The sequence below is a fragment of the Vulpes vulpes genome, chromosome 10, assembly GCF_048418805.1.
Source record: "Vulpes vulpes isolate BD-2025 chromosome 10, VulVul3, whole genome shotgun sequence".
In the NCBI taxonomy this organism is placed as follows: Eukaryota; Metazoa; Chordata; class Mammalia; order Carnivora; family Canidae; genus Vulpes; species Vulpes vulpes.
The window spans coordinates 38,767,879-38,787,774 of record NC_132789.1 but is presented as its reverse complement, the minus strand read 5'-3'; the positions used below and the strand labels follow the sequence as shown (position 1 = coordinate 38,787,774).

The 19,896-nt window shown below is 48.2% G+C and overlaps 1 protein-coding gene across 1 annotated transcript in view; it reads left to right on the top strand.

The window, feature by feature from the left end:
* The first annotated feature begins 482 nt into the window (after nt 1–482).
* The window catches only part of RIMKLA (ribosomal modification protein rimK like family member A), a 38,848-nt gene continuing 19,434 nt past the window's right edge, over nt 483–19,896 (top strand). Inside the window, exons 1-2 of the mRNA XM_025983645.2 lie at nt 483–766; nt 18,163–18,393. Coding sequence (XP_025839430.1) covers nt 604–766; nt 18,163–18,393 — 394 coding nt within the window. The 5' untranslated portion in view covers nt 483–603. The remainder of the gene's footprint in view (nt 767–18,162; nt 18,394–19,896) is intronic.

Below are 19,896 nucleotides of genomic sequence, written 5' to 3'. Positions count from 1 at the left end.
GTGACCTTCGCCAGGCCCCGGAATCCCCCTCGGGACGTCCCCGAGGCCCTGCTCCCGACTCCGGCGGGGCCCTCGGGTGCTCGCGACCGCCGTGGGACGCGTCCCGCTGCGCATCGCCCGCGGAGCCGGGCCCACCTCGCCGCCACCCCCACCCCGCGCGCCCTCCCCCCACCGGGGCCCCCAGCCCTGGAGGCTGCGACCACGGCTGGGACGCGCCCCGCTGCGCATCGCCCGTCGAGCGGGCCGGGCCGCCCGGGATGCCCCTCCCCCGGCCGCCGCCGCCGCCGCAGGCCCCCGGCCCGCCGCCCCTCCCGGCGCCGCCCGCCGAGGCCGCCCCTGCAGCCGGCCCGCGCCCGCCGCCGCGCGCTGATTGGCTGCCCGGGCCGGCGGCGGCGCGGAGTGGCCGGGCGGCTCCGCCGGGTCAGGGCTGCAGAGGCGCCTGGCGCACCGGCGGGAGCGGGGGCGGGGGCGGGGGCCGGGGCCGGGGCCCGAGCGGGAGCCGGAGCGGGAGCCGGAGCGGAGACGCCGGCCGGCCGCCCGCCAGCCCGAGCGAGCGGCCCGGGGCGCGGAGGGGGCCCGCGGGGCGCCGGCGCCCTGGCCGCCATGTGCTCGCAGCTCTGGTTCCTGACGGACCGGCGCATCCGCGAGGACTACCCGCAGGTGCAGATCCTGCGCGCGCTCCGCCAGCGCTGCTCCGAGCAGGACGTGCGCTTCCGGGCGGTGCTCATGGACCAGATCGCCGTCACGGTCGTCGGCGGCCACCTCGGTGAGCGCGGCGGGCCCCGGGGGCGGGGGGCGGGGGGCGGGGGGCGCGCGCCCGGGCCTCCCCCAGCCGAGCCTCCTTCGGGGTCCCCCCCAGCCCTCCTCGGGCTGCAGGAGCCCTAACCTTGAGCGCCCGCTCGGGCCACCGCCACCTGCCCCGAGGCCAGCATCCGAGGATGCCCGGTGCCCGGGCGACTTTGGGAGGGACGCGAAGGCGCCCGAAGCGGCCCGGAGGTGCGCGGAAAACCCGGCTGCAGCCCCCAGCCTGGCAGCCCCAGGTCGCGCCCGCCCCCTGCCAGGACGGCTGCAGAGAGCCCTCGCCGCACCGACGACATTGCCGTCAAGACGACTGCTTTTAAAAGTTTTTAGGGAGTGTGCGAGCCTCGGTGATGCACTACCTAGAGTATCGGTCCCAAACCGGGAACCTGCACGGGGGGAGAAATTTACCGTTGGAGTCACCTCTTGAGTGTGTAAGTGGGAGAGGAGCCCGTTGATGGGTTTTCCTTTAAACTCATCCTCCCCCGGGAAAGTGTCCAATGCTGATTCCAGAAAAGCCAAGGTTTCAGGTACACACCGTTCTGGCCTCCTCTATTTCTCCACTGATGTGTCCAAGAGACATTTTGGGGTAAGACACGATTATTCACCTGTGGCCCTGACCTCAAAAGGTTAAGCATGTTTTTAGATACAATGAAGTACCTCTAAGGCAAGCAGCCTCTGATGGGAATCCCTGTTTTAGGAACTCCCCCCCCCCCCCCCCCCCCAGCCTGCAGTTCAGGTGGCTCCAGCCTCCACTCTGGAAGGAAGCCAGCTACTTCTCTGGGATAAGATGTGGGACTGGGGGTGGGGGGGCGGTATTGGGTCCCAGTTCAGAGTGCTTTGTGGAACATCGTCCTTATTATTTCAACCATACCCTGACTAAATAAGCTCATAATTTGCTCTTCTTTAGCAGATAAAAGGGATTCCAAATTCTGAACAGGTTACTCCTAGAGATCTTGAATATGACCTGTGTCTAATGTATCTGTTCTAAAAGCTTCATCCATAGATTTATCTAAACCCTTCATAAGTAATATCAGACTGTGTAGCCTCTCGGAGAAATGCACTGCAAGCATTATTAGATGTCATACATTTAGCCTAAAACAGTGTGTCATCTGTAAGGGGTACTGTCTCTCTAATCTCAATTTGCTAAAACTCTTACAGTTAGTTCACATAGCCCTAGATTCCTGAACGAGGGATCTGCAAAACTGGATCCTTAGCACAGCTTTGCTGCTAACAAGTATCTTGGCTTTGCACTGGCCGGGTCACTTTATGTCTTTGAATCTCAGGTTTCTCGTGTATATAAAACTAAGGGTTAAGATCCGTTCAGCTCTGAAATTGTTAAATGGAATAATCTTAAATGGAATAATCTTATATTTTACCGATCTAAGGTCTAGTATATGCGTCTTTCTACCCCCAGGGTCAGTTTGTTTGCTCTTCGTTTTATTTATTTTACCGCTTGTAAAGATGCCTTTTATTGAGGTATAGTCATTGAAGTTCCATATCATATTCCTGTTCCCATCCTGCATTCTGTGAAAGAGGAGGGAAATGTTGTTTTGTTTCTAAAACCCCATTTTAGGAGCACCTGGCTGGCTTAGTTGGTAGAGCATTTGGCTCTTGATCTTGCGGGTCATGAGTTTGAACCCCACGTTGAGCATAGAGATTACTCTTAAAAAATTAAAAAAAAAAACATCTGTTTTAAAGAATTGGCCCTAGAGAAAGAAAATTATATTCTCGTGCTGCAGGAAGAGTTTGAAGCCTTTTGTTTAGTGTCTTAAAATTTTACAGGAATTCATGTGTGAATGTATCTCAGTCTTTTCACAGAGCAGAAGTTCCTTCTTTTTAAGTAGAAGAAAATATATGTAGTTATTTGCCTAGTTGATGGAGAAAACTGAAGACAGGCATTTTTTGAAGCAGTTTTAATCTTCTGCTAAATCAGAGATAGCCGCACACTATGCGTTATACAAAACAAACCAACCAGATCACTATTTCTGCCATCCCAAGCAGTCAAAAGATTTATTTGTCATGGGAATGGATTAATTGAAGCACAAGGAAGTAAGCTCCATGCAAAGAGTGAGCTACTTTGCTTGTTCAGTGCTGTAATGATGACATGAACAGTGTCTTGCAATAATAGGCACTCTAAATACTTTTGAGTGAATTAAGATATGCACTCTATTTCCCAATTTCTTTTACAAACTGTAGAAAAGCACTGGCAGTTTGCTGAGCCAAGTAATCCTCTGAAATAAACTCTAGAACTTAGTGGCTTTGAAATACAGAAATAGTTACTGATATTAATGCCATTTCCCATTTGAAAATTACTGAGTGTGAGAGGTGGGAAAGCCTTTGAGATATCCATCCTGACCCTTCCGTTTTTGTAAATGAAGGACCTGACGCTCAAAGATACTCAGCTAGCAGCTAGTTAGCAGCTTAACGACAGTTCAAGACCCGATCTAATTCCCAGCTACGGGTATGAAATAAGTGGGTGCAAGGGCATCTGTAGCCTATAGTGCTTTTTTCTGTGGATATGGAATTGAACTGAATTGAATTACATTGAGGCTCCATGGTGACTTTGCAGAGTGATTTTAAAGTTTACAAAGTTAAGGCACCTTCTTTACAAAGTCTGCATTCATTCTACTGCTCCCTCTGTTCCTTCTTGACGTTAGTATGGGGGTCAGTGCAGGAGTCACTTTGGGACAGTATGGGGAGGACCTCAGCCAATGATATTCTTTCCTGAGCTTCCTTCTGTGGAGGCTGGTGGGACCCCAAATCCAGAGACCAAAATTTCAGGTTATGTCTGGAAATAGGATTTATACAAGGGATGAAAGGTTTGGGATTTAAATATTGCAGTTATTTATTTTTTTATTTTTTAAAAAATATTTTATTTATTTATTCATGAGAGACACAGACAGGGAGGCAGAGACACAGGCAGAGGGAGAAGCAGGCTCCATGCAGGGAGCCCGATGTGGGATTCGATCCCGGGGCTCCAAGATCAGGCCCTGGGCTAAAGGCGGCACTAAACTGCTGAGCCACGCGGGCTGCCCCAAGATTGCAGTTATTTAAGCAAGGTAATACAAGGAAGCTGAAGATGCCATGCAAATGCAAGATTTTGTGATGAGTGGTCCAGCTGCCCCAGCGTAGGTTTGGATGGGATGAATGGGAATGGCTACTGGGAAGAGCAGAATGACCTTCCTGGGACTGAAGCAATCCCGTAGAGAACACTTTCCCTTCACCTTCCTGCAGGACGTAGCATAATGAGAGCCATGTCTCACTTCATTCCTTCCTAGAAACCACAAGTTCTTCATTCACTCAGCAAATATTTCTTAATTATTCTCAACTGTAGGGTAAGGTGGTGGTGAATGTGTCACCCGAACACACATCATAATAGTCAAAGCAAAATATGCATAGTGTTTATTGTGTGCCAGGCAGATGTCGAGGTTCTTTCTGCAAATGAACTCTTGTAAACATCGGTAGGGTATCTGGCACCTAGTACTGGCTGGTGGTTAGGACCAATACTCGGGAGTTCCAGGCTCAGCAAACTTGTTTCCTCTCTTCCATGCCACCCCATCCGCGCATCGCCTGCCCTGACTTCACCGTGCCCTGTGCACTGATTGCCTCAGCCCCGGGGTGCTCATCATCTTTTGTTTTGTTTTGTTTTGTTTTGCTTTTTTAAAGATTTTATTTATTTGGGGATCCCTGGGTGGCTCAGCGGTTTAGCACCTGCCTTTGGCCCAGGGCGCGTCCCTGGAGTTCTGGGATCGAGTCCCGCGTCAGGCTCCTCCCTCCTCCTGTGTCTCTGCCTCTCTCTCTGTCTCTCTCTCTCTCTATGTCTATCATGAATAAATAAATTTTAAAAAGTCTTTAAAAATTTTATTTATTTATTTGACAGAAAGGGAGAGCACAAGCAGGGGGAGTGACATGCAGAGGGAGAGGGAATCGATCCCAGGACTCTGGGATCATGACCCAAGCTGAAGGCAGACACTCAACTGACTGAGCCACCCAGGAGCACCCCAGGGTGCTCATCTGGTGCTCCCTCTCCCTCACGTGGCAAACTTGTATTCCTCCTTTATCCTCAGCTCACATCACTCATCCCTCTGAGGTCTTTCTGGAAATCCTTCCCCTCCCTTCAGGCCATCTCTTCTCCATCTGCTGCCAAGTTAACACTGTATATCCTTTTAAAATAGCATCCATCATATTTTATTGTAATTTATCTGTTTACAAAGTTTGTTGTCTCTCCCTAAACGACTGGGGATCCCTCAGATGTGTGCTCCGCAACTGGCACACAGTAGGCCTCCAGTTTATGTTTGGATGATTGAGTGAAGGGCCTGAGAGGCTAATTTGAAGCATATGAGACTTTTACCATAATTAGGTTCTGTTTGGGAGATCATGGTTGGATGTGTAAATGTTTTTTGTCTGCGAGGGCAGAGTCATTAGTGCAAATTAAGTTCTTTGGCCACCCCTGAGCCTTGACAATGACAATTTCTTGTCTCAAGAAATAAGTATAGCCACAAACTCAGGGATAGGCATCAAGACCAAAACAATGCATCTGACCTGGAAATGAGGGTGTGTAATAGTTAGTCTCTTAGGAGCAGAATGATTCAGCATTCCTCGCCTTCCTTTCAGAGCTGAAACCTTGGTGGCCATATGGTGATTTCTAGGTCAGATTCTTTTTTTTTTCTTTTTTGAAATTTAATTAATTTATTTAAGATTTACTTATTTGGAGAGAGCACGTGTGTAGATGCATGCCTGTGAGTTGGGGGAGAGGCAGAGGAAGAGAGTCTCTCAGGCAGGCTCGCCACTGAGCACAGAGCCCCACGATCCCAGGACCCATGAGATCATAACCTGAGCCGAAACCGAGAGTCAGGCGCCCAACAGACTGAGCCACCCAGGCGCCCCCAGGTCAGGTTCTAAAGGTGTCTGGGCTACTTTTCCTTGGTTCTCTGCGATCAGTTGAGTAAGATTTAAATGTTTGGGTGGGTGGGGTCTGAACTTAATTGGAAGAAATGGTGGTCTTGCAGCCTTCCAGAAGACAAGAGGGCCTCACAGAAGAAGGAAGGAGTCGCGTTGCTGTGCCAGGAGGCACGAGCAGACAAGGAAGGGTCCCGTGCTACCCGAGGGCACAGAGGTTGGTCTTTGGCCTCGCTCTCTGCCACGGGCCCGGGCCTGACACTGTGTCATCTGAATGAACAATCATATGGGACTCGTGGAAAAGTCAGAGAGCGGATGGAAGCATCTACCATGTACTGTTTCTAAGCTGCTGTGAACACTGAATGGATATGCTCTGCACTGTGGGTCCACGTTTACATCCGTGGGCTAATCTCAAGGACTGAAGATGGACTGGATGTGTAGTTTATGATTCTAGCAGTAGTTTTTAGGGCTACTTCATCAACTGTGTCAGAGAGAGTTCTAGAACCAGTAGGTTGGGATCCTTAGTAGATCTCAAAGCCTTGCTTACAGATATCTGGACTGCCTCTTGTTGCTACCATAACACTTCCACCAAATTTGTTAGGCTTGCCTGGTGGAAGGCGTAGAGCCATCAGGGAAGTCCGTGTCATTCCCATCCACCCACACCTCCTTCTTGGCATCCCCCTTACTAACAGGGAGTCCAGTGACGGCTTGTATGTCAGAGCTAGCCTCACCTCACTCTGCCCCCTTCTCCAGTGGCTTCTCCTGCACCACCTTGCCCACTTTGCTAAGAGACTTCACCTTATTAAGGTTTATATTATTTTAACACAAACCGACAGCATATCACTGAAGCTTTCACTGTATTTCTGTTTGGTCCTTTGCTGTTAAAAAGAAACTCAGGGGACCCGGGGTGGCTCAGTGGGTTAAGCATCTGCCTTCAGCTCAGGTCATGATCTCAGGGTCCTGGGCTCGAGCCCCATGTCATGCTCCCTGCACAGTGGGGAGTCTGCTTCTCCCTCTCCCTCTGCCTGCTGCTCCCCGCTGTGTGTGTGCTCTGTCAAAATAAATAAAGAAAATTAAAAAAAAAAAAAGAAAAAAGAAACTCAAGAAGACTGCCTGCCCCATGAGAAAGTGAGAAATTTAAGTTATTGTGCATTTAGGAACTGATAGGAATAGTGGTTCTTTATTTCTGTGACTTTGTTATTATTAATGTTTCCATATCTTTTATGTGCCTTAATCTTCACAACCATCCTGCCCATTCAACAGCTGTTGCCTGCCCAGTCTGTGCCAAGCCTGTGCTAGGTACTAGAGATATAATGAAGAGTAAGAACAGAGTCTCCATCCTCATTGTTAAGATTTCATTCACTCATTTTGTCAACAAATTCCTGTTGATTACCTATTATCTATAAGTTATCATTCTAGGTGCCAGAACAAAAAGGCAGGAATCTCTTCCTCTCCAGGAAATTATAGCCTAGATGGCAGAGAGAAGATACAAACAAAAATGTAAAATATGTGGGAGGTTAGTGAAAAGGGCTAAGGAGGAAAAAGCAGGGAAGGGGGATCGGGGTGATAGACTTTCTAGAGGTAGAGGAGGGGATGCAAGTTTAGATAGGGTGGCTGGGGCGGTCCTCATATAGGAGATGATGTTTTAATTTTTTTTTTTTTTTATTTATGGTAGTCACACACACAGAGAGAGAGAGAGAGAGGCAGAGACACAGGCAGAGGGAGAAGCAGGCTCCATGCACTGGGAGCCCGACGTGGGATTCGATCCCGGGTCTCCAGGATCGCGCCCTGGGCCAAAGGCAGGCGCCAAACCGCTGCGCCACCCAGGGATCCCAGGAGATGATGTTTAAGCAAAGACCTGAAGTTGGTGAGGAAGCAAGCCATTTAGCAATCTGGGATTAGGGGATCCTGGGTGGCTCAGTTAAGCATCTGCCTTTGGCTCAAGTCATGATCCTGGGGTCCTGGGATTGGACCCCAAGTTGGGCTTGCTCCGTGGGGAATCTTTCTTTTTTTATTATTTTTTTTAAAAATTTTATTTACTTATTCATGAGAGACAGAGAGAAGCAGAGACACGGGCAGAGGGAGAAGCAGGCTCCATGCAGGGAGCCCGATGTGGGACTCGATCCTGGGACTCCAGGGTCACACCCTGAGCTGAAGGCAGAAGCTTAACTGCTGAGCCACCCAGGAGTCCTTGGGGAGTCTATTTCTTCCTCTCCCTCTGCCCCTTATACCCTGCTGCTTGTGCTGTCTCCCATCTCTCTGTATCAAAGAAATAAATGAACTCTTTAAAAAAAAAAAAAATAGCTCAGGGCGCGATCCTGGAGATGCGGGATTGAATCCCACATTGGGCTCCCGGTGCATGGAGCCTGCTTCTCCCTCTGCCTGTGTCTCTGCCTCTCTCTCTCTCTCTCTCTTTGACTATCATAAAAAATAAATAAATAAATAAATAAATAAATAAATAAATAAATAAATAAAATAGATCTCTGGGATTAGAGTAGTGTCGGCAAGAGGGAACAACAAAGCAATCTGTGGCCAGAGCAGCATGAACCAAGGGATAAGCATTAGGAAGGAGGGTCAGAGAAGAGGGTGAGGGGAGAAAAGCCAATATATAGTGCCTTGGAAGGACTTTTGTTTTTAGTAGGCTCCATGCCTAGTGTGGAACCCAATGCTGGACTTGACTTTACAGTCCCAAGAGCTGAGGTCAGGAGTTAGACAGTTAACTGACTGTGCCATCCAGGTGCCCTGGTCATGGAAGGACTTTGTATTTTACTTTGGATGAACTGGGACTCCGTTGAAGGATTTTGAGTGGAGGAGTGACGTGATCTGCCTTATGGTCACAGGGTCATTTTGGTCACTGTGTTGAGAACAGACTGATGGTAGCAAAGGCAGAGGCAGGGAGATTGCTGAGGTTCAGGTGAGAGATGATGATTGTTGGAAGAGAATGATTTCAGGGGAGGATGTGCAAGGTGACTGGATTTGGGATAGATTTTGAAGACAGAGTTGTCAGGATTTGCCTACCGGATCAGATGTTGGATGTTCAGGGAAGAATAGACAAGGAGGACTCCAGTGTGTCTGGCCTGAGCAGCTAGAAGAATCAAGTTTGCCATTTACTGGTATGGAAAGGATGTAGGAGTAAGTTTGGGCAAATGGTGAGGATCAGGACTGAGTGTGAGATGCCCATTAGACATCCAAGTGGAAATGTCAAGTACACAGTTTCATATTATTTGGGATACCAAGGAAAGCCCCGGCCTGAAGAGATCAAAATTAGAAGCATCTCCATTTACCTATCAAGGGAGTGACTACAGATAGAAGAGAGAAGAAGTCCAAGGACTGAGCTCTGGGGCGCTCCCTGAGAGTGGTTGGGGAGAGGGGGAGCAGCCAACAAAGAATACTAAGAATAAGGGATGAAGAAATCCAGGAGTGAATGGTGTCCTGGAAGCCAAATGCTGGGAGTATTTTAAGAAGGAAGATGTGATCAAATGGTGTCAGATTTTGCTGGTAGATCAAGTCAGGTGAGGAGTGAGAATGGACCATTGGATTTAGCAATGTGGCCTTAGCATTAGTGTCCCTGATAAGAGAAGTTTCATGAAGTAACGGAATCCAGCAAATATGCTACACCGTCTTAGGAGTTTTGTTATAAAAGGAAGGTGAAAAGTGGGTTGATAGCCTGCTATGAACTGAATTGTGTTTCTCCCCCAAATTTTCTCTCCCTTTCTGCCTTCTAAGGTTAAACAAGACAGGGACGCCTGGGTGGTTCAGCGGTTTGGTGCCTGCCTTCGGCCCAGGGCATGATCCTGGAGTCCCAGGATCGAGTCCTAGGATCGAGTCCCACGTCGGGCTCCCTGCATGGGGCATGCCTCTCCCTCTGCCTGTGTTTCTACCTCTCTCTCTCTCTCTCTCTCTCTGTATCTCTCATGAATAAATAAAATCTTTAAAAAAAAAAAAAAGGTTAGACAAGACAGCAAGAAGGTAGCTGTCTGCAAGTCAGGAACAGAGCCCTCACCAGAACTCAGTCATGCTGGCACCCTGATATCAGATTTTCAGTCTCCAAACTGTGAGAAATAAATTTCTCTTGTTTAAGCCCCACCCCCACCCCAGTCTGTGGTATTTTGTTATAGCAGCCTGAGCTGACTAAGACCTCCCCCAAAGGGGGGATGGCTTTGAGAGCTTTTCTTAAGGAAGAAATAACAGCATGTTGTATGCTCCAGTGAGTGATCCAGCGGAGAGATCAGTGATGTAGGGGAGAGGGGGGGAATTGCTGGAGCAGTGCTTTGAGTGGAAGGGGTTGGGATCTACTGCATATTTTAAGGAATTGGCCTAAGCTAGGAGCAAGGACACTTCAGCCGTTATAATAAAAGAAAAGATAACCTGTACGACCCAGGTGTCAGCAGGTGGGTAGATGTGCTTGTAGGGGCTTGTAGACAGGTTCCTTTCTGATTGTTTCAGTTTCTCTCATTGCGATAGGAAGAGTGAGAAGGCTGAAGAAGGGAGGAAGTAGCAAGAAGAGAAAGCGAAATTGTTTTCTGGGTCAGGAAGAGTGAATGGACCAGGGAAATAGGGTGCTTGCCAGGCAGCAGTAAGGATGCCCTTGAGACCAGTCAGCAGGGTTATGTATTTTTTCTCCATATTCCATTGCACGGGAGCGCACACAAAATAGGCAGAGTTGGATCAGTCTAACCAGGGATATGGTTTAGCCAAGCAAGAAGCAGGTGCAAGATTTGAGGGTGTACCGTAGATTTGAAGATGCATGCTATGGTGTTTGACCATGGAATTTAAATAGGTTAAAAGGGGAAGTGAGAGACAGTGAAAAGGTGGGCATCCATCCATGGTAGTTCCTGGGGGGGGTCAACGTTGGGCTGGAGCTGGGGTACTAGAGAGAGCATGCTGGAAAGATGGGAGACAGTGATTGAAAACTGAAATTAGGGTAAGTGCATCATGTCTAGACTAACCCGGAGTGGTGGCCAGGGTGGGGTGGTGGACAGCATCTTTGGAGGAAATGAATTCAGGAAATAGGGGCCTGGGTACTGGAAGACTCTTGCACAGGAATATTGAGATCACATCATCACTAGCTCTGACCCGGTGGGGAGTCGTGAGTCAGGAGCTAAAGCTTCAGGGAGGGACCGAGGGGGGTGGCTGGGTCCCTGGATGACCCGCACAGGTGGACTGATTAGGGCCAAGCTGGGAGTTTGAGGGGAGAGAGAGGAGAATGGTCTGGAAGCCTCTGTGAGGAGCCAGGGGCATCCCTCCCTTGGGTAGGAATCCCAGGTGCCAGGGAATGAGAATACCACAGCTGGGAAGGGACTTTGGGGAAGCTGGGGAGAGCCGGGGGTCCGCTTCCCTCGGGAAAGGAGGCGAAGGGACACTCACCAGGGAGGTCCAGGATAGAGGATCTTCTGCCCTTGAGTCCTGGAGGACACCTCAACGGTGGCAAGGATGGAAGGGGGAGTAGAAAAGACAGTGTCAGAGCTGGGGGGTGGGAGATTGGCATCTCCAGAAACAAGGGGGCTTTGGAGACTGGAGTGTAGGGTGACCGATACACAAAAGGGATAAAGGGCTTGATGAGATTCATCTTCGTGGTTGCAGGGAAGCTCGCGTTGGTGAGTGGAGCAGGGGAGCCTGGGGGTGGCTTCCAGGTCCTGGGACCCTTCCATTTTGCAGAAGAGCAAACTGACACCCGAGAGACGTGCATGTTGCCAAGCTGTCCAATGACAACAAGGAATTAAATCAAGTCTCTGACTCGGAGGCCAGTGCTTTGTCCGCTTGACCGTGATCAGCTTTCAGTGCAAGTGCACTCTACCTCTTGCAGGGCCTTGGTAAATACATTTGCCCTGAGATATCCCTCAGCTTGGGGCCTCAAAGGTGCCAGGCCTCGACGGCGGATTTCTTCCTGAAAGGTAGTCATTATGCATTTGTTGGTTTTACACGTTTCTTCTGAGCTCAGAGGCACCATGAGTCAACATCTCCTTTCTGAAACTATTCTTGGTTCCCAGAGACGATCACTCCCGGCTCCCTGTGCCCCTGCTGTCACTCTGCCCTGATACAGGGGCCTGTTAGGCCACTTCTGTTGAGTTACAGTCGGTCGCCTCCTCTCCCCACCCGCTGCCCAAACCAGACTGATAACTTCCTGACGCCAAGGTGCTCTGCACACAGCAGCAGCAGCAGAATTCAACACGATTGTGTGTTGTCTTTCTTAAGTTCCAGGAATCACCCCTCCACCCCCAGGCCCAGCCTTTAAGCTGGTGGCTGTTCCTTAGCTGTCAGTGGCCCTCCCATGTCTCTGCTGCCCTTACCATTTGAGGGCACTGGGACCCCAGGTCTAACCTGGGCACCTGAAGCTCTGTCTGAGGGCTTTCTCTGATGTGGCCCCCAGATGCATGCAAAGCCAGGAGGGCCAGGCAACTACTAGCGCAGCTTTCAACCAAAGACAGACACGGTGTAGGCTAATGATGGGTCACCTGCTCCCTCCCCACTAGGGTGGGATAACAGAGCCTCATGCACTAAACCATTTCTTATTTTTATGCAGCAGGATTAAGCCCCAGTCGCCACGGAGGGGGGTCCCTCACTTGATAGCACACCCTGTATTTGCCACATTCCCTCCTCTACTCCCCCACCCACATTTCCTGAAATTACCCCCCTATTAATAAACTTCTTGCACTTGTCTCAGGGCGTGCTTCTGGGGGCGCCCAAACTAACACGACTTGGCCCAGAGTAGGTGCTAAATAAATACTGCTAAATGGACGTGTCGAGTGCTGGACTGAATGAATATTCAAGTTGTGTCTATGTGTCCTCCTCTACGAGGAGCTTAGAGTCTCCTCGTAGACAGAGATCCCCTGGTTCAGCTTGGTATTCCTGCTTAACAGTGTGACTCATCCCAACAGTTCAATAAAGTTGAAGTGAATTAAATGACCTGAAAACAGCAGTTGGTAGAGAACAAAAGCGGCCACATGATGACTGTAGGTTTTAATGAGGTGGAGGTAAGATTTCTTGGGGCATTGTAACTAAGGACTTTAAGAGGAAGGTGAAAAAAAAAAAAAAGAGGAAGGTGGAGTGGGGATAGCATGTCCTCCTTAAAAATAAAAATAAATAAAATAAAAAAAAATAAAAATAACTTCCTTATGAGAAAGTGGTGGGCGAAAGGTAGAAAGAAACCAGGGAAACCTGGAGCATGATTTGACATGAACCAGATCGTGTTTCACATGGCACCTCTCCCTCATAATGCAAGGAGATCATGTAAAGCTCTCCGTGGATTATCCACTTACTTTATTTATATTGTTGATTCCTTCCTGACAACTTCCAGAGCTTCAGTGCCAGCCACAGTTACATGATCCTGTTAAAATATAGGGGTTCTTAAAGCTGCCTTGAGGTCCTTGCTTGCTGTCATGCTATTGTGTCCTCAGATTTTCTTATTTCTGCTGCTTGCTTTGTACATGAAGGTTTTTTTCTAGTACACCAAAAACCTGTTTACTTTTGAAGCTTTCTCCTGTGAAGCCCAGGATGTGTGCACAGGTACGCACGGGTTGGAAGGATCGTGACCCATGATGCATTTGTTTTCTGTCAACGTGGAGACTTTTAAAGTCAGATCTATTGCAGAGATCCCTATGGCAAGAAATCTTTTGTTTATTTATTTCATTTTTTAAAAATATTTATTTATTTATTTTAGAGAGAGAGAGTGGAGGGGACAGAGCAGAGGCAGAAGGAGAGAAAAACACTAAGTAGACTCTGCTGAGCGAGGATCCCGACGCGGGGTTCGATCTCCGGACCCTGAGATCACAGCCTGAGTCGAAACCAAGAGTTGGGTGCTTAACTGACTGCGCCACCCAGGCACCCCTAATTTTTTTTTTCAAAGTAATCTCTACACCCAATGTGGGTCTCAAATTCACAACCTTGAAATCAAGAGCTGCGTGCTGTATGGACTGAACCAGCCAGGTGCCCCAAGAAATTTTTCATTTAAATGAGATAATATATGTGAAAGGCCTTACTTAGCACAGTACCTAAAATACAACAGACGCTCAATAGAAACACTAACCTGATTCAGATCTGAACGTCTGCACCTCTGACTAGCCATGCTTCTACTTCTCTCTATGGGAGGGAATGATTGAGAATGGGTTTTAATTTTTTTTTTTTTTTGAGAATGGGTTTTAATTTCTAGAGCTCTACTTTCCAAGAATGATTTGCTTCTTTCTAAGACTATTTCTCTGTATCATAGAGTACATTTCTTTGCTATTGCACATACAATGTGAAAGTCAAGTTTTTTTTTTAAATTTATTTATTTATGATAGTCACAGAGAGAGAGAGAGAGAGAGAGAGGCAGAGACACAGGCAGAGGGAGAAGCAGGCTCCATGCACCGGGAGCCCGATGTGGGATTCGATCCCGGGTCTCCAGGATCGTGCCCCGGGCCAAAGGCAGGCGCCAAACCGCTGCGCCACCCAGGGATCCCAAAAGTCAAGTTTTATAGACTCAATTCAACCTGATACACGAGTTAGAAAAGAACAGGCCCAGGTGTTTGGGGAAAGTTGTCCCCCTTTCCTACTTGTTTTTTTTTTTTTTTTTAAGATTTTATTTATTTATTCATGAGAGACAGAGAGAGAGAGAGAGAGAGAGAGAGAGAGGCAGAGACACAGGCAGAGGGAGAAGCAGGCTCCATGCAGGGAGCCTGACGCAGGACTCGATCTCGGGGCTCCAAGATAGCGCTCTGGGCCAAAGGCAGGCGCTAAACCACTGAGCCACCCAGGGATCCCCCCTACTTGTTTTTAATGCAGTAAAAAATTTCCAAACATAAATAACAGGTATCAAAAGGACATTAGCCCATAACGATCCATGAAAGTAGATTATTGTTTGTAGAAGTAATATGGAGAAAATATTGTTGTGGCTGGGTTGGCTTGGCTGTTGGTCACTGTACTAATTAGTTTGAGGTTTGACCTTTTTCACTATCTTAGTGACCCATGTGGGGACAGAGTGGTTTAATTTAAAAAAAAAAAAAAAGGTGGTTTGAGGCTAAACAGTACATTTCAAGCCCATTGTAGGAGTCTGGGAGACCCCAAATAATATTCCAGAAACAACTCTACTCCCTCCCTCCTGCCCTGTTCCCCAAGTCAAGGTGATGCCCAAGAGCACAGGGCCGCTTAGTCACATGAAATCTTTGTTATTTGGGGGCACGAGCCTCTTCCCTCCATCCACTGGCAGCCAAGCAGAGCCCTGCCCGCCCTGGTGTCCTGCATCAGCTCTTCATTCCCTTGGCTTGAGGCCTATAGATTGCAGTGGAAGTGCTAAGGACTCTGGGAAAGGTGACCCATTTAAGCTGCATCCTGTATTAAGTTTATCAGGTCTTTCCCTGAGAGCAGATATGGATGGGGTGGGGATGGGGGGAGAGCCATTACTAAGTGGCTCAAGGTCTCAGCAGGTTTGCCAGGAGCCAACCTTACACACCCAAGCTGTTCTTGGCCATGGCCAAGTGGAAGCGCTGTTTGCACTGGAGCCATGGGGGAGAGTGGCAGCCTCTTGTCTGCTCCTTGTGGAATTGGTGACTTCCCTGGGTTTAGATGGCAAAGAGAACAGAAATGTGCAGGGCAGGCGAAGATGCCCAGAGCAGGAATGCTGGAGCTGTGAACGTGGGCAGCAGAGGAGCCGGTGGTACAGAGGTGTTCCTAAACCTGTCGGGTCCCTCGGCACGGAGCTGGAGGCTCAGAGCCCACACCTGTCTAACTGCTTGGTGTAGAGCCTTTCCAACTCCGCTTTAACCCATTCCATTCTTCATTTATTGAAGGCTTCAGTTGGAATGAGCCAGGCCCAAAGATTTACCTTTGGAGAAGAGAGATGAAGTTCTGGTAAGACTTCCTAGGTGTCTGTGAATCTGCTTGAGGCTGAGCTGTCTCCGTCCACCTGTGGTTGGTATTTCCAGAAACGACTGAATTCTTTTCTTCCCATTTAGAAGTTTAACTGTTCGTCTGTGGCCTCATGTTGGGATTGGAAAGCCAGACATTTCTGCTGCTTCTCATTTCTCTAGGTCACTTTTCTGTTGCAAAGCCATTTTTCTCTCATCAGGAGGTGCAAAGCTCCATAAATTGTCCTACCCTGCTCGGTAGAGTGTGTGTGTGCAGTGGCGATGCCAGCGCCCCACGTGTGGGTGGCTCTGTGTACTTTCCAGAGCACAGTTGCACATATTCCCTCGTCGTGTGATGTCATCCCGGGCTGTCGCTTCTGCCCTGAGTGTTTACTCACCATTCTCACCCACTGGAATACCTGTCTTTCTTTCTTCTCCTGTCACTTTTGAGGACGCTAATACAGAGTTTGCTTTTTTTTCTCCTTTTATATTTATTCTTTTCTCTGGGGGCTGTAGGTGGCAAAGGAAAAAAAAAACATATAAATGATTCTGTTTTCTGATGGCAGAGTGAAGATAACCCAAATGCTCTTTTATAAGTCATCACCTGAGAATTATGTTCCAGTTCCTGGGGTTCACACTGTTTGCAGAAGTCCCGAGAACAGTTTATCTTAATGATCAAACCTGCCCTCTTTTGTTAAATTGATGGAACAACTCTTAGAAGAGGGGGGGAAACTGGGCAAGCTAGATAATATAGTACCTTTGTGGTTTTTGTTTCTGTTTGCTTCCTTTTGTTTTGTTTTGCTTTGTGTTTTTATATTAATATTATTCATCCCCCAGTGGAGCAATACTAACGTTTCATTAGCATTTTTTGTGTTCTTGGAATTATCTGGTGGTGTGGCACATCGCTTGCAGAACAGAAAGCACTTAAGTTAAAGCCTGTTTAAAAGATGGTTCTGAAACTGTTTAAAAGGTCCTCTTTAGAGCCTTTTAGAGACTCCTTTAAGGCTCACCAAACCGACCTAGTAATTCTCTGAACTCACATCTCATCGCCCTGCCCATCCCATTTCCTGTCTCCTGTCTCTGTGGTTCCAAATCTACCTCCCTGTGGCTTCTGAACAATTTAGCAAACATCAGGTGCCTGTCATGCACCAGGCACTGACAGACAAAATAATGCTTATGGATAGCTGTGTCTCTTGGGGTCAGAGAAGACCAACCAAACCAGTCTTCTGCATGGAAGCCCTACAGATACGTCAAGACTGAACTCGTGATCCTCTGAGTCTTTACTTCAAGCCAATACTCCCAGTTTCCAAGTGTAATACAAGTGCAGGTCCTTTCATTATATGGACTGCTTGTCTTTGGATACATTCTAGTTTTGTTTGATATTAAATTGATTTTTTGTAGATTGATTTTATTTATTTATTCATGAGAGACACAGAGACAGAGAGAGGCAGAGACACAGGCAGAGGGAGAAGCAGGCTCCTCACAGGGAGCCCAACGTGGGACTCGATCCCGGGTCTCCAGGATCACGGCCTGGGCTGAAGGCAGCACTAAACTGCTGAGCCCACCAGGGCTGCCCTAGATTGATTATTTATTTATTTATTTATTAAAAAAATTTTTTTTATAGATTGATTTTTTTAAAAAATTTTTGTTGTTGTTCTAAAGGTAATATGCACTTGGAGACATTTTGCAAAATACAGATAAGTGTAAAGTAGGAAATCATCCATCATCCCATTACCCATTGTTAAAATGTCGGTATATTTCCTTCTAGTCTTTTCTAACTTGTATTTATGATTTTGTGTCCTGTTTTTTTTCTACTTAACATTGGCATGTTTGCATTCATTATAGTCATAAAAATCATTTAAGCAGTTATGTAATTTTTCAGACAGACTTTTACTTTTTTTTTTTTTAAAGTAGTCTCTGTGCCCAATGTGGGACCCAAACTCATGACCCCAAGATCAAGAGTTGCATCCTCTACTGACTGAGCCAGCAGGGTACCCCTTCAGACAGACTTTTTTTTTTTTTTTAAGATTTTATTTATTTATTTGAGAGAGAGAGAACATGAGTAGGGGGCAGGGGTAGAAGGAGAAGCAGATTCCCTGCTGAGCAGGAAGTAGGGGACTTGATCCCAGGACCCTGGGATCATGACCAGAGCCAAAGGCGGATGCTTAACTGACTGAGCCACCCAGGCGCCCCTAGACAGACTTTCAAAGGTTAAGTCATAAAAGACTAATAAGGATCCCTTAAGTGAGCTGCACTGCTTCCCTTTCATTACGTCTCCAGCCTCCCAACCCCTTACACTTGGAGTGACACTAGGGCTACCTGGAAGGAAGGTGCTGTGCTATCTTACCTCTCCTCTGTGGATTCTTCTAACTTGGATTATTCTTGATCTGCTGCTTTTCTCTCTCTCTCTCTCTCTCTCTTTTTTTCCTGTTCGTTCTTTTGCATTTCCTCATAATCATGCTCTGCCCATTTGTGTGGAGTGTGGCACTGCTGTAGCCCTCTGGCTACTACAGGATTCCCAGTGCCGTTATCAAGGCTGTCTTCCTGCTGGGTTCAATCTTGAGGAGTCGGTTGGAGCCAGTTCTTCTGGAGGGACTAGACCACGGCCAGCACGGAGCTCACTCTTGTCCTTCAATTGCAGGCCTTCAGCTGAACCAGAAAGCGCTCACCACTTTCCCAGATGTGGTGCTCGTGCGGGTGCCCACGCCCTCTGTGCAGTCAGACAGCGACATCACGGTCCTGCGCCACCTGGAGAAGCTGGGCTGCCGCCTGGTCAACCGCCCACAGAGCATCTTAAACTGCGTCAACAAGTTCTGGACTTTCCAAGAGCTGGCTGGACACGGGGTTCCCATGCCAGACACCTTCTCCTATGGTGAGTGTCCCTGGGATTGGAACTTACCTTTCCAAAGCACCTGCATCGCTAGGTTTTCCCTCCCCCAAAGCGCTCTAGGTCTTGTTGGTTTTCAGTGTGCATTTGTTCATCTTAGGTGACTCAACATCTTGGGTCTTTACCATGGTCGCCCCCTGTGTCTGTAATTCACTTGTTCCGTGTGTTTGTGGTATGCGCTTTGTGGCGGCCACCATCCTAGGTCCTGGGCTATAGCAGGGACTGAGAGAGTCCTGCCCTCAAGGCGCTCCCAGTTCATCACCGCTGTCAGTGGTGGAGGACAGCAAGTGTCAGAGCAGTGGTGAGTGCCATGATGAGTGAGCGTGACTTGGGACAGGATACCCGGGAGGGCTCCACGTGTACCTCGGGAGACATGGAGGAGGGTTTCCTGAAAGAGAGAATATCTAAACTCAGCTGAAGTTATCCAGCTGAAGCAGCAGGGACGGGGAGTAACCTGAGCCCAGAGCAGAATCTGGATCGGCCTAGAGTCAAATGAGAACATGACAGATGGGTGGTATTTTGAGTAGTTTGTAGGTGTAGAGTCTGTGAAGTGGATTAGGATGACTCCTGAGGATAACAGGGCGGTAAGCAAGGAGGTGGCCTGATGGGAGTTCGGAATATCACTTTGGCTGTTCTATGAGGAAAGACTCAGACCAGGGCGACAGGATATGTGGTGATGGGCTTTTTGAACTATCCAAGTGAGCGGTGATGATCTAAACTAAGGGGACCGGGGGCACCTGGGTGGCTCAGTAGGTCAAGCGTCTGTCTTCAGCTCAGGCCATGATCCTAAGGTCCTGGGATCGAGCCCTACATCCGGCTCCTTGCTCAGAGGGGAGTCTGCTTCTCCCTCTCCCTCTGCTGCTCTCCCTACTTGTGCTCCCTCTCTCTCTCAAAGAAATAAATAAAATATTTTTTAAAAATAATAAAATAAGGGGGCCATAATAAGAATGAAGGTAAGTGAACACATTGGGAATTACGAAGGAGATCGCAGTAACAGGACATAACGACTGGCTGGATATGAGGAGTCTAGAGAGCAATTGAGTGACTCTGGTTTCCAATTTGGGCAACCAGACGTGAAAGCAAACATTCACAGAGATGAGAAGCATGAGGGGAGAAACAGGTTGGTGGGTAGGGAGTGAGAGGTTATCGGGCAGAGATGATTTCTGTTTGAGGCTTGTTGTTTTGAGATGTCCGTAGTATAAGCAAGTGTATTCTGTAGGCAGCAGATAAATGGATCTGGAGCTCCCGAGAGAGCTGTCGTCTAGGAGGGGATTTGGAAACCTTTGCTCCGTTAAGCGAAGTCACAAGAATGAGTGAGATTGCTCAGGGGAACGTATAGAATGAAGAGAGGGCTGAACTGTACACCTAAAGTGGTAAATTTTATGCATATTTTACCACAATAAATAAAATTCAGTGAGAGGATTCAAGAGGGAACCCTTTCGAGAGTGGGTCAAGGAAGAGGAATGTGTCCAGGAGACCAAGCAGGAG